Genomic DNA, 14,335 nt, shown 5'->3' with positions numbered 1-14,335 from the left:
GGCACCCCCGAGCCTTGCTGGAGCTGTGTTGCGCTTGCGACGGAACTCCAGCAATGCGTCACCTTTACGGCACAGATGCGTCACGCATCTGTGCCGTTTTTGCCCCATGGTGCGCCGCATTGTAAATGCATCGCACCATGGGTGGCGGAGCAGCGGCGCAAAATAACTGGTGCATCCCTGGGGATGTGCCAGTTATCATAAATCTGCCACTCAGTGCTTTTCAGCAGCTGGAGCGGTACAGGGCACTGCCGAATACACCACACTATCTGGGCCCGTGGAGGACCAGCCAGAGTCGATCCATTAAGACAAATACTGCGGAAGAGGAGGGGTGCAGTCCGATGTCTGCTTGCCGCGTCATTGGTCATCAAACAGGATGTGGCGGTCCATGTCGCTTTCCAAGGTGAGTGCATTTGAGTGAATCAGGGGTCAGTGAAATGTTATGAGGCCACATGCGGAACCAATCTGGAACAGTTCATTCAACAAGGAGCTATAGGGGTTTTATAACAGTCAGGTCAACCCCCCACTCAATGATTCCAAACACTATATGACCCGACCCTATTTCATGAACAGATTCACTTGGATTTCACTGTATCTAATAGCCCCCATAATTTTGTGTGCCATATTGGCAGTTATATATATACTGTCCCCCACCATGAATCCCTGTTCAGTTTGATGTTATGTTCCCTCTTGTGCACCCCAACATGTAGTGAAATACATGAAGTGAAGAAAAGCAGAAAAAATGCAGAAAAATGTGTGAAAAGATATGGAGTGCTTCACAGAAGTAACACCATGGGAGACCACTGGTAGGTTCTCACCAGTTGGCTCAGGTTCTCACCATCAGCACCACAATATCAAAACAAAACAAATAAAGATAATGTGCAAATATATAGTGAAAGAGAAAATTCGCCAGTGGTGAAGATACTGGTGCTGTGAGCGCTAGGATGTGTCTCTCTAGTGCATATAGGAACTGACCCAAAATAAGGTGGACTTGGAGACTTTCGACCACGTTATTTGGAATTAAAAACGAGCTACACCTACACTGGCTTTACCTTTTCATTCTATGCCGTGTGGTTGCTCACATTAAAAGACACTCTGTTGCCTTCTATCTCCCTAGAGGGCCAACCAGTGGCGTCACTAGGGTTGGTGTCACCCGGTGCGGCAACTCATGGTGTCACCCCCTCATAACTTACCGGACGGACCAACTCACCCTCTGCCTGCACCATGTCCCCTCTGCCTGCACCATCTCTCCCTATGTCTGCACCATCTCCCCTGCGTCTGCACCATCTCCCCTGCGCCTGCACCATTTCACCTACTGCCTGCACCATCTCTCCCTACGCCTGCATCATCTCACCCTCTGCCTGCACCATCTCCCCCTCTGCCTGCACCATCTCCCCCTCTGCCTGCACCATCTCCCCCTCTGCCTGCACCATCTCACCCTCTGCCTGCACCATCTCCCCTCTGGTTGCACCATCTCTCCCTGTGTCTGCACCATCTCTCCCTGTGTCCACACCATCTCCCCTCCACCTGCACCATCTTCCCTCCGCCTGCACCAGCTCCCCCCTCTGCCTGCACCATCCCCCCCTCTGCCTGCACCACCTCCCCCTCTGCCTGCACCACCTCCCCCTCTGCCTGCACCACCTCCCCCTCTGCCTGCACCACCTCCCCCTCTGCCTGCATCATCTCACCCTCTGCCTGCACCATAAGTGTAAATAGTTACACACAGAGCAGAGGCGAGGCTGCAGAGCTCCGACCAGTCATTCTGGACCTTGGTAGCTCCATAGCCAACTCCATCCCGTAGAAACATTGCACGATCTTATATTACATGTTTTAAGGAAGGCAATGTGCACATAAAACAGAACACACAGATTATTTTTTGCACAAAATTGGTATCTTGACACAGAGCTGCCTTTCACATTTTACAATGTGGGGGGCAGGAACTGGGGTGCTGTAGCCATTTTAGTGACTTCATAGAAACCACTGCACCCTTTTTATGGCTACCATACGGCCTTTAGTAATGACTTGAGATAAGATATCATTGTCGCCTACTTCAGATAGACCTCTAATAATGATGTGCTTCTGGGAGATTGGCATTATGCAAGCCAGGAAAATGGGCCTTGTGCCTCGGTTAGGTTGCAAAAAAAGCTAAAGCTGGGGTGCAGTGGGCCCCTCGCACCCAGAAGCACCAGTGCCATGTACCTGCTGCACTGCAGATAATAACGTCGTTTCACACAGAACACGTCTTGCAAGTGATTGTGTCGCCGCTTCAGCCAAAAGCACTTTCTGCAATACTCCTCCAAAGGGTGCCAGAAAGGCAGCACTGGTGGGTTTTTAATATATCCTAAGCAGCATATTGTTTGTTCTTCAGAGAAAATAAAGGATGACAATATTTTACCCCCTTTCCAAGAAGCATATCTGAAAATGTGTGCTAGATCTGAAAGCTACAAATGCCATGTTTTGTGATAGTAATGCACATGTGATATATGGTCGCCGGGGATCATCAGTGCAGCGCTGGCAACAGGGAAGTAAAAGCCTGACAAGTAGAGGGGAGGAAGAGGTAGCAGCAGCCGAGCAGATTGGAAACCAGTTAAGGTTTATCTACAGAAACAATGCATAAAATAAATCACCTAATGCATATACAACTGAGCAACTCGAGATATTAGCGGCATTGCGACTGATGAGTCACAAAATATCTTTGAAAATACTATATTGCTTCTTATTGTGTACAGTGCATATTTGTGAATAAGCCCAGACAATGGCTACAGCCACAACCTGGCTGATTGGTACGCAGATACGTTTTCTGTATAAGTCACATTAAAGCAGGGGGAGAATTTACGCTGAGAAAATGTTCGGTAGGGGTTAGATCTACTATCGTGAGCGCCGTGATGAAAGAGTCTGCACAGAATAAACAAAACAGGATCACTTCTTGCTAGAAACCAAGCCAACAAAATAAAAAGCTGTGTGAACTTGGAGCACTTACAAAGCGTGGAAGACCCGTGCAGCTAAGAACAGAGAAGTGATTTCTTCATTTATTCATTTCAAACGATTGCAGTGGTGGTAGGGAGGCCGATGTGCACTCTGATGTTTACAGGAATTACCAAATATATTCAAAAGAACCACAACTCCCCAAGATTAGACTATCTGAATCTGACCAGAGAGCAAGACTACAGGCGGCGAGTATTGCAATGCAAGAAGAAAGAAAATAAAACTAGATGCATGAGCTAAATTAAAAACGAAGGGGCAGATTTATGTTAACTGGCGCATCCCCAGGGATGCGCCAGTTAACATGCGCCACAGTGCGCCACAGCTCCGCCAGCCATGGTGCGCCGCATTTATAATGCGGCGCACCATGGTGCAAAAACGGCACAGATGCGTGACGCATCTGTGCCGGAAATGTGGCGCATTGCTGGAGTTGCGTCGCAAGCGCGACGCAGCTCCAGCAAGGCTCGGGGGTGCCCCATTTTAACAATGCTGCGTCAAGACCTACGCCTGCTTCAAGCAGGCGCAGGCTTTTGACGCAGCATTGGCTTAAAAGTGACTGAGTGAAATCTCATAGATTTCACTCAGCCACTTTTGCGAGGCGCACCTGCCCCGGAACGCCCACCCTGCGCCGGAACGCCCACAAGCGGCGCAGGGCTTTACAACGTGACGCATCTGCCTAGATGCGTCACGTTGTAAATCGTTCGTAGGGATGCGCCACGTTTACGCCGCCTTGCGTGACGCAACAGCGGCGTAAACGTGGCGCAAGGGCCTCATAAATCTGCCCCGAAATGGTTAGATTGCTCTGCAGTGGGTGATTGCCATGTGCTCCTTTGACACCATTATCTGTAGTGGGGCGTTACTGTAGCATCAATGTAATGCAACTGGTCCTATGTAAAGCACTCTGATACCCGATTCGGGTCTAGTTCGCGCTATATAAAACTTTGTAAAATACAAAATAAATGTGCCGTATTACATGGCAGTAGCTACAACTCTTCTGCCCACAAAATAACCACACACTTGTCACCCGGACCTTGTAGGTTAGATCCACTTATGCCACCTGTTCGCCAGAGCATGCAATGTCCTTTTTACACAGTATAAAACCAATAATTGAGGGTTGACGGGACAGATTACCCTTCCAATATTGGTGCTTAAACAGGCGTGCAAACCCCCTAGCAATGCCCATACACTCAATCAAATCCTGCTCTGTGAAGACAAAGTGCGACTAAAAAAACACACTATAAGGCAATATTACTCCAACAACTAAACCACTCCACCCTATTCTGTTTTTGAAGATTTCCCGGTGCCGCTGATCTTAGACTGCACCACAGCCCTCCATCTCCGTCCAGCTGGTTCCCGCTTTGAGGCAGGCGAAAGCTGGGGCCCCATGACTGACTGGAAGGAAGGGGGAGGAAGAGCAGAGAGGGTGTGCTGGAGGAGCTTGTGGGGGGGAACAGAACACTGAAAGCAAAACCAGGGCGACGAGAAAGAGCTCATTGATACCTGCAGTTGGATGCAGAGTTTAAAGCTAGACTCCGACCAGGGCAGCTGCGAGGAGTAGCCACAGACAGAGGGCCCTCTGCTCGGAAGCAGGCTGAAGCGCAGCTCTCCCTCTCGCCTTCCTGGCTTCGCTGCTTAAAGCGCTCCGATACTTTTGGGTTTTAGTTCGCGCTATTTAAAAAAAATAAATGGTGCGCAGTCTGTGTGGGGCATGGAATGGAAGGAAGGATCGAGGGTTAGTCAGAAACAGTCCCGTGCCCTCTGCCCTGTGGAGTTTGGGAGTTACACTTTGAAACTCAAAGATTACACAAATCTCAGCAGCAAGTGTTCAACCTACTAAGCCATTTTGTGACCCACAAATACCAAGGTGCGTGCACAGGGCAAGTTCTGAGGAAATGAAAGGCACACAGCCTCTATAGTTAAAGCATGCTGTTGCCACAAAAAAGAAAGCAAGGCTCGTGACGGCTATAGAAAATGTGTGCCATGCCGGTGATATTCTTTTCAGTTTTACATCCCTAGAAGCCCTAAAATGTGTTTACCTTTTCTGTCTGTAACAGTCAGCAGAGCCGCCCGCTACCTTCCCTCGGCTCGTGACATTACTGCCATGAACCCTCACGTCTGCCGTGGACGCGCGCGTACGTACCGTCGTTGCTGCGTGACTAAGCTGTGTTACATACACACAGCGTAACCGGATGGATGGTGTCACCCCCCTGTGAGGGTGTCACCTGGTGCGGTCCGCACCCCCCGCACCCCCCTAGTGACGCCACTGGGGCCAACATGTTTCATTGTTGTGAAATATATTTAGGCAATTTCGTCAGGGTGATGATCAGTATTCACCACACTGCATTCATTTCATATGTAAGTAGCAACCTAGGGAACAGAATCAGAAAACAGACAGCACATTGTAAGTACAACCTCATGGGACATGCAATCCCTTACCATTCCCTGTTCACCATGCGTACAGTCCTGGCATATTTACTGCCTAAATGCCCAACTGTGGCATACCAGTGGCCCCCTTCTTTATCACTCTTGCGGTGCAATCTCACTGCTGCTTTATGTCAGCCTGCACAGAAAGTAAACAAATTGCCCTGATAAAATTATCTTCCTGGTGGATTTTGTTCTCTGTTATTTAGAGGTTCACAAACTGTAGTACCAAGATTTACGCAGTTTCCATTGATAATTAAGTCAAAAGGTAAGACACGCGTGCTGGCGTTATTGTTTTTTATATGAATATATCACCCGGGTTTGTTTAAAAAAACTGCAAGGAAACAAAGAAACCGTCACGGAATGGGAGCAAGTTCACAGGCTGTCCTCATAGGAATCCCCGCCCCATTCTCCTTACCCGGTTCAAAAGCACGCTGTGTCTTAACTCACCTGCTCACTGCGATGAAGATCTCATGCCTTTTAAAAGACCATCTTCTCCGCAGAGTGATCAGTGTGGCCTCTAGCCTCTCGCTGTATCTTCTAAACCGTAGTTTCCAGCTAGTCCATACCCTAATGTTGACATACGACTGTGGGCGCCATCTTGAAACCCCTACACTCTTTTTTATTTTCTTATACGAACTGGGTTGTTCCTCTATTTGTGAAATGTATCATGATTATACAATACATGATTTGTCATGAATGTGCGTGTCAAAATGCATATTGATTCCCACAAATGTGGAAACAGCCCATTGATTTCATACTTATATAAAACTGCATATGCACTGCAGTATTATTTACTCTCCTCATAGGCAAGTACACTGCGCCAGTATGTAATAACCCGCTCTATATGATGTTTCCTATTGCGGACAACCCAGCTAAAGATGGAAATTAACATTTATATTCAATATTGCACATATGAGATAAGGAAGAGAAGAGGCTCATAAAATGACCAAAGGTGCTCAAATGAACAGGGGACTAATACGTGTACTCTGTCCCGTCTGTCTTTGAGCCTAATCCACCATCAGGGACACCAAAGATCGCACATCCTGGTCTCTGGGGAGGTGTTCATTCTGACTATGTTATGGCTATTACTTCTCAGTTGTAGGTAAATAGATTTATGTACCAATGCGGTTCCACTCTATAACATCATTCAATCCTTGTTGGTCCACCCCTTCTGGTCCACCCACTCCAATTAGTAACAGGCCATGTGGCAGAAATGAATGCTACTGAGCCCTTCTGATCACAAGCCCATCCATGTCCTCATCCCCGGATATGTGCACTGCCCCACCTGGGAGTGTTGCTGTACCGGCTGCGGCACAGGGAGGCACTGACACCTCAGGTGTCGGTGGTGGTCTATCTGTCGCACTGTGTGGCACTGACACCTCAGGTGCCGGAGGTGGTCTATCTGCCTCACTGTGTGGCACTAACACCTTAGGTACCGGAGGTGGTCTATCTACTGCACTGTGTGGCACTAACACCTCAGGTGCCGGAGTGGTTAGGCCTGCTACACTGGGAGGCATGGCCACACCAGGGGGCGGAAATGTGGATGGTGTGGGGGCAGCAGCATTCAACATTGCCACACCTTGTGCAGCAATGCCATGATGAGGATCTGCAGGGCAAGGTAGATCCCAGCTACATTCCGCTGATGTTCAGCAGAGGCTGCCATCCTTTCCGCCTCCATCTGCACCATGTCTTCCATGAGCCTCTGCATGCGTACCAACTCACAACTGGTATCGCTGGAGCCACTCTGAGCGGACAGGTGTTCTTCTCTCTGCGTCATGACTCCAGCAATGTCAGTCAGGGCTCGTTGGAGACCACGTATTTGGGCTACACACCCAAGGATGGCGTCAAGTTCGGTTACTATGTTGCCGAAGCTCAACCGCACCTGCTCTGTGGTCTCCCTTTGGTATTGCAGCACACAGAGTTGGAAGGCCATGTGTTGTTCCTGGGGGTCTTGTGGGGTGCTGGGGCTGTGGGTGCCTCCTGCTGGGTGTTTTAGGTAGTGGGTGGCGTCTCCTCAATGTAGCTGGCCTGCCCTGATCCTGGAGTTGCATATGAGGTCCATGATGTCTTGGATGGCTTGGTTGTTGATGCTGGTGTTGTGTTCATCATCATCAGTGTAGAGTTGCTGCGACTGCTCTGTAGGAGGATTTGACGATGCCCCTGCAATGTGAAGGGGAGATGGTGTATTATGATGTGTCCACATGTATGTAGCCGCATGGTACATGTTAACATTCAGACAGCATGGTATTGTGCATTGTGACAGTCTGTAGATCTGGGTGAGGACCCAGAGTCATTTGGGTGTACACTGTGCTCTGCTTGATTGTGCATGTGTATCATTGTGTCCATCTCCATCCTTCCCTCACTCACCCAGTTTTGGTTGTGTTGTGTCCTGTCGAGCAGTGTCCGATCCCCCGACTCCGGCCACAGTCTCCACACAGATGACGGTCGACACCAGCTCCTCCATGCCATCCAGCTCGAGCTGTGGTCTGGGCCCCCACCTCCAGTCTGCATTGCTGCCTTCCGGTTGGTGGAGAGTTTCTCCTTGGTCCACCGCTTGATGTGATTCCATCGCCTCTTGACCTTGTCCATTGTCCTCTTGTCCTCTTGTGCTCCCCAACGCCATTCACCTTGTCCACGATTTCCCGCCATATTCAGTTTTTGGTGGCCAATGACAAGTCGGAGGTGACGAACAGTAGTTGATGGTGTTCCATCACCTCCGTGACTATGACCTGTTCGCCTGCGGATTGAACTTCCTCTTCTTGTCCTTGCCCTTCCCTGTCCCTGAGGTCCCGGGCTGGTCGTCCGGGGTAATTGTGGGGTTGTGCTCGTCCTCTGCGCCTGCTCCTGCTGCCTCCATGGTTCTTGGGTGTTGGTCAGTTTGTGTTTGGGTGTTTTTCTACTTTTATAGTGATGTTGCAGGCCTGGCGCTGCTTATTGCTAGTGTCCTCATCATGCTTGGGCCCATTGCAGGTTTTTTTGTTGTTGTGGTTTGTGTTTTTGTCTCCATCGAGGTGGGTGTATCGTGGACATTGTCAGCAGTTTCGGCAGACTATCGCATGCTACCACCGTGTTGTGAATTCCACGTTGAGGCAGGGTTATTTTCCTGCGTTGGGCTGAAATGTTGAAAGTTGCATTATGCTACTCTTGCGGTAGTTACAACACATTCTTGGGAATATACCCCTTACTCATTTTGGTATTCACAGAAGGCACTTACTCATTTTGGTATTCACAGAAGGCACTTACTCATTAATGAGTAAGTGCCTTCTGTGAATACCAAAATGAGTAAGGGGTATATTCCCAAGAACGTGTTACTCAAAATAAAATACTCATTTTGGTATTCACAGAAGGCACTTACTCATTTTGGTATTCACAGAAGGCACTTACTCATTAGTGAGTAAGTGCCTTCTGTGAATACCAAAATGAGTAAGTGTCTTCTGTGAATACCAAACTGGTATAAGTTTCGGATTTTGTCTTAAGTTAGTTCTGTGAATTGGGCCCTTAGTTTCAGGCATGTACAAAGACATTCACACATGCATACACACACACTCCAAACACATAAACTTTTAAAGACAAAAACGTAGCCGCGGCTAGTCCATGACTTCAGACTCCCATGTTTGTCACCATCAGACAGAGTGAGGCCCACAAGCTTCCACCCAATCAGAAGCTGGAATAGGGTTGAAAGTAACAGAGTAGACCCTTTTTCTATATTTCAGCTTATGATAGGGCAAGAAGGGGTGTGATTGACAAGCTGTGAAGTTTAGTTTTCTGACATGCAGCACTGCACGACGCTAGTACAGCATGTCAGATATATTGTGTATGTGTGAGGCCGGGTTGTAACAGCCCCTGCCTGACACTACACAATGCAATTAGCGAAGCCCTCTTCTTCTGGCAAGGTATTATTTTAGCTTTTACATCCAAACAAATGATCCATGAGATCGTTTGTTTTTATATTAAAGCTGTAATATCCTGGGAAATAGTGGCAGAGGGAGGCAGTCTGCTGGAGACGATGAATATACATAAAGGTTTAGGGATTTAGGGATACAAGAGGTATAAAATGAAAAGTTTAAAGGCAAAGACATGCCATTGAATATTGTCAATTGTGGTCTACGGGCAAATGTATAGAAATGTTAATAGTTGGAAAGTGGTGGATACCAGAGCAAATACGACTATTGTAAAAGGGTAGGGACGTTTGGCATGGTGACCTGTGCCTGGCAAGCATCTCTGGGCTAGTTCATTTTATCATTAATGCAAAAAGTCTTCATAGGAGATTGCATTGCCATTAGTATCATTTCATTCATGACAGCAGAGATTAATCTCCTATTGCATTAAGTAGGTTTTGAGATTGTAATGCTAGTTTGCTGAACCACGATGAAGACATTGTGTCGATATGTCTGGCTTTTCCAACCTGGAGAAAGAATGTGGAGTACGGTACAGTGTGCTAGACATCAATCAGGTCCTGTGGTCGAAGCCTGTTGGGCCCAAAACAGCTTGTCCAACTGGAGGGAGGGGAATTGCAGGGTCTAGCAGGTATTACTATGATTGTGCTAGATTGAAGAAAGGCATCTTGTGTGCCCTGATGCAGTGTCACAGCAGCTCCCAGAGTGAAGCGCTATGTCAAAAGTGCAGGAGTGAGAACAAATTCCTGCTAAATACTAAGAAATCATTGTTCCGAATGGCACTATGGGCGGAACTGAGGGAGGCCTCATTTGATAAGAATACCAGAAGGATCTGGGAACTCACAACGCAGGTTAGGAAGGGGGCATGGACAGTTCTGGAAACTTATAATGCCCCAGTTACTTGGGTTCATCATTTTTGTGACTTATGCAGCATCGGTCCCATAGGCTTGCTAGGTACCACATCGGCTTGTGCAATTGACCTTCTGGCTCCAGAAGTGAAAAGAGCGTTAAGCTCTGTGAAGAAGCACAAGGCACCAGGCCCTGGCCTCATGCCTATTGATGTTTACTCTGAGGAGCCCCATTTCTGGACTAATATTCTTAGTAGTGTGTTTAGCTCGGCACTTGCTTGTAACATCGTACCATGTTCTTGGCATTCAGACACTTCCGTTGCAATTCATAAGAAAGCCGATCAAGGCGTCCCTTCCAACTGTCGTCCTTCTCGATGGGGCAGGGAAAGTTCTTGGAAAAGTCCTGCTTAGTCGTCTACAGGGTTGGGTGGATTCCCGCACTATCATGACAGAAGTGCAAGCTAGATTTCGGGCAGGGATAGGTGCCATCGATCAGGCCCTTTGCTTCTATATGAGTTTACATACATTTGAAGTCATTGGAAAATCCTTACTGTATTTCATTTGTGTACCCCTGAAAGCAGCCTTTGATCTAGTTGACCTGGCGAAGCTTTGGGATTCTCCGGTAGACCTAGGGGCTAATGCTACCTTGGTGAAGTCCAAAAAGGCTCTTCACTCTGGTAATATGGCGGGAGTCAGGTATGGGCCAGGAGTGGAGTGCACTGTACCCTTTCTGGTGGAAAAGGGCACCCGGCAAGGATGTGTGCTGGTGCAGTTACTTTTAAGCCTCTTCCTAAATGATGCAGACGAATCACTCGATGTCCTCACTATAGCTGGATGGAGGGTGTCAATACTACAGTTTGTGGATGAAGCAATACTGATGGCTCATACTGAAAATTCAACCCACAGGCCACTAAATCGCTTTGTGGATTACTGCAACAAAAAATTACTGACTATCAATGGTAGCAAAACAAAGTGTATGGTACTGCGGCCATCCTCTAGTTGCCAGCAGAAATCTTTGATTGATGGTGTGCCCATAGAATCTGTTGGGCAATTTGATTAACTGGGTACCCAGTTTTCAGAGAACTTGCAGTGGGGAAGCGAGGTGTGGTAGGCAACTATAGTCCTAAGGCAGATGACCGGGGCAGGCTTAAGGTTTTGACACAGGCAGGTGCCAGAAGCATGAGTGTCATCCTGCAAATCTATAAACAAAAGGCAGAGGCAGCAGCACTCTATGGGAGAGAGCTTTGGGGTATTTGAATACTCGCCTACTGCAAGTGGCTGAGAATAACTTTTTAAGAGCATTGATGAGGTTGGGGTCGGGTACCCCCTTATTAGCCCTTTATGCAGAGCTTTGCTTTACCCCAATATCTGAAGTACCGGATTTAAGGCCAGTAATCTTTTGGGTAAGGTTGGCAAGAGACCCTAAAGCAGCAATATGCCGGAGAACCCTACAAGACCTCATCCAGTGGTGGCTGTGGGGGGGCTTATGGTCATCACATATACAGAATGTATACGTGCAAGAGAGCTGCAGTTGGAGACTTTGTGGGCGGATCTCTGTAGATTTAGTCAGGACATTGCGGGTTTGATCAAAGACCGATATTATGAATGTATGTTGATGAGGACGCAGCTTGTGTTGAGGCCAAGATCAACCTCATCTAAGTATTTGAAGAATGTTTATGGTCCTCCGTGTACAGGTTACCTGCATGTGATATATCCTGAGCCCAAGCGAACGCTATATGTAAAAAACAAACTGGGTATTTTACCCATCAGGGATTGTTTAATCTGCACACATAGGCTCATGGCTGGGTTTGATTGCTGTGACTGCAGCTTTGGAGGGACAGATACCTTAATTAATTTCTAACTCTAAGGGGTTCAAATGTCGAAGTGGCACTGCTGCTCTGTGCTATGCTGGTTGATATGCATGTGCATAACTCCCAAGTGTCGTATTTATGGGCCTCATGACCTTGTCTTGGAGACTGCCCACCATGCAGACCCCTCCCTTCTTACTACATGGTCTCAGCTCAATTGTACTAGGCACAGAGTTGCAAATTGTGTCTGAATTGTATTGTATAAAATGTGTGTGTCTTCTTGCAGATATTCATTAATATAAACGTGTTTTACACGCATGAAATAGCTGGCTGTGTTTATAGGAATTAAATGCAACAGAACTGAATGTATTAAATGTTCCAATGTATCTTGTGCTAGGGCTGACGATACGAGCTTTCCAGACTCCACAGTGTTGCACTTATGGGCTATGTGGCCTTCCCTTGAGAACTATCCGCTATGCCAAATCCCAACCCAACTAGAACATCTCTGTAGCACTTTCTCTTCTTTTTATGCGGTTTTATGTGTATTTGATCATGTGCCATGCCATAAATTGGTGACTGAATGGTACAATTATTCAATGCTGCCTTGCTCTTGCACCTCAAACCATTCCAGCCTGCACTGATGAATGGTTGGTTGTTCAATGGGAATTGAATATGGTCCCTAATTCATTATGCTGCACAACACCTATCGAATCGCATTGCATATGCACTTTAATATAATCTCGTATGTATTGCTGAATTAGTTGATTGTTTTTGTTAGAATTGATTGCATTTACTAATGTTGTTTAGTCGATCACATTGTATATTTTCATGATGTAGTTTTAATTTCTAGTTTGTTTTATTTTTTCTTTCTGTTTTCGTTTTACTGCTTTTAACTATTGAAGGCTAATAGCTGGAACAATAAATAAATACGCGAAATGAAATGAATCAGTGTGCATTTTTCTGCGTATGATCGCCAAGATTTAAAAAATGAATATTTTTACATTTCTGAAGTGTTCCTCTTATTCACCAGGGAAGCTCTTCTTCAGAATTTCTTTCTAAAGAAAATTCCTATTCAGCAGAAGAGCCACTGCACCACCCTGCTCCAGCTGCAGATTCCAGATGTGCAGAAGCACGCCAATTTGGGTTTGAAGTGTGCCTGGAGAAGAAGTCTGCAAATGCAGGATTCATCAAAAACTCCCTGCTCTATTTCCTGATAGGGGAGCATACTGCTAAAGTGTCTTTCAAACCAGGTAAACATTCAACCATGCAGGTAAACAAACTAATCACAGACGGCACGAGATGCCAGTGATTACTATCCATCTGTATTAAACACCGACCGGCTTGGTAAAACTCTTATTGTTCAAAACACACACGTGCATGCACACACACCAAAATAGTTCACAGTATTTAAAAAAAAATCATACACAACAATACCGAAAAACACAGCAAGCACAATCTTGCATTACACATTGTTAAATAGGAGTTTTGTTTTGAAATTAATATCAAACCATCATAATGTGGATTTTGTATTCCACAATGTAAGCAGGGTAATTCAACGGTGTATGGAGACACTGGAGGGGGCAGGTAACTATTTGTGTATTTACATTTTTTCAGCAGATGTTGAATAATGGTGCCTCCTTTACTGCGGCGCGGACGCTGCTTCATTTAGGGGCACTACAACTCTGCTTTGCCTGCAATGACCCTGGTGGGGCTTGCTGTCCAGGGTGCCCCGGACATCTTTGACCCTGTGTTGAGGGGGAGGCACCGGCAACGCATTTCTAGCGCTACCTCCTTTAAAGTGTGGGGGGGGGGGGGGGGGGGAGTGTACCGGCAATGCATGCCATCCGGCACCCATCAGCAACAGGAAGAGGCAGGGACACCCTCCTTGCTTTGCCTGAGCCCCCCCCTCCCGCCTCCCCCCGTCACCTGCTCCCTCTGGAACTTGGAAACTTGGATGGAGTCTGCCTAGAGAGGTTTGTGGAATATTGACTTTCCTTAAGGGTCCCTGCTTAGCTGGTATTTTTTATATTTGTTAGTTTCTTGGATTCAGACTTCGTTCACCTAAGCCATAGGAGCTATTGCTTTACAAGAAAGGGGTCAATGCCTAGTGTAATAACTTATATTACTGAGCCTGATTTTAGGTCTATCTTTGTTTATCTTCATAGGTTACTTATATTGGGGGGAGAATGGGGAAGGAAAGCAGCTGTGCAAAACCTGTGCATTTATAATGAACTACTTCTCGGGTGCCCTGGGGGGGAGATGGAAAAACAAATTATAAGCATAAAAGAGACTTCATTAACCTGCACCGAGGGAGTGACAGAACATGCAATGTAGGTGATTGCCTTAATTCCAAACTCGACCCCAGGTAAAAATCACGTTG

At 46.9% G+C, this 14,335-nt stretch overlaps 1 protein-coding gene across 1 annotated transcript in view; it reads left to right on the top strand.

The window, feature by feature from the left end:
• The window catches only part of LOC147747587 (vitellogenin-1-like), a 1,134,322-nt gene that overhangs the window by 636,531 nt on the left and 483,456 nt on the right, over window positions 1–14,335 (top strand). Inside the window, exon 21 of the mRNA XM_086925703.1 lies at window positions 12,986–13,205. Coding sequence (XP_086781829.1) covers window positions 12,986–13,205 — 220 coding nt within the window. The remainder of the gene's footprint in view (window positions 1–12,985; window positions 13,206–14,335) is intronic.

Source organism: Lissotriton vulgaris, chromosome 1_1, assembly GCF_964263255.1.
Source record: "Lissotriton vulgaris chromosome 1_1, aLisVul1.2, whole genome shotgun sequence".
Classification (NCBI taxonomy): Eukaryota; Metazoa; Chordata; class Amphibia; order Caudata; family Salamandridae; genus Lissotriton; species Lissotriton vulgaris.
The sequence above is the reverse complement of the archived record's forward strand: the minus strand, read 5'-3'. Positions and strand labels throughout refer to the sequence as shown.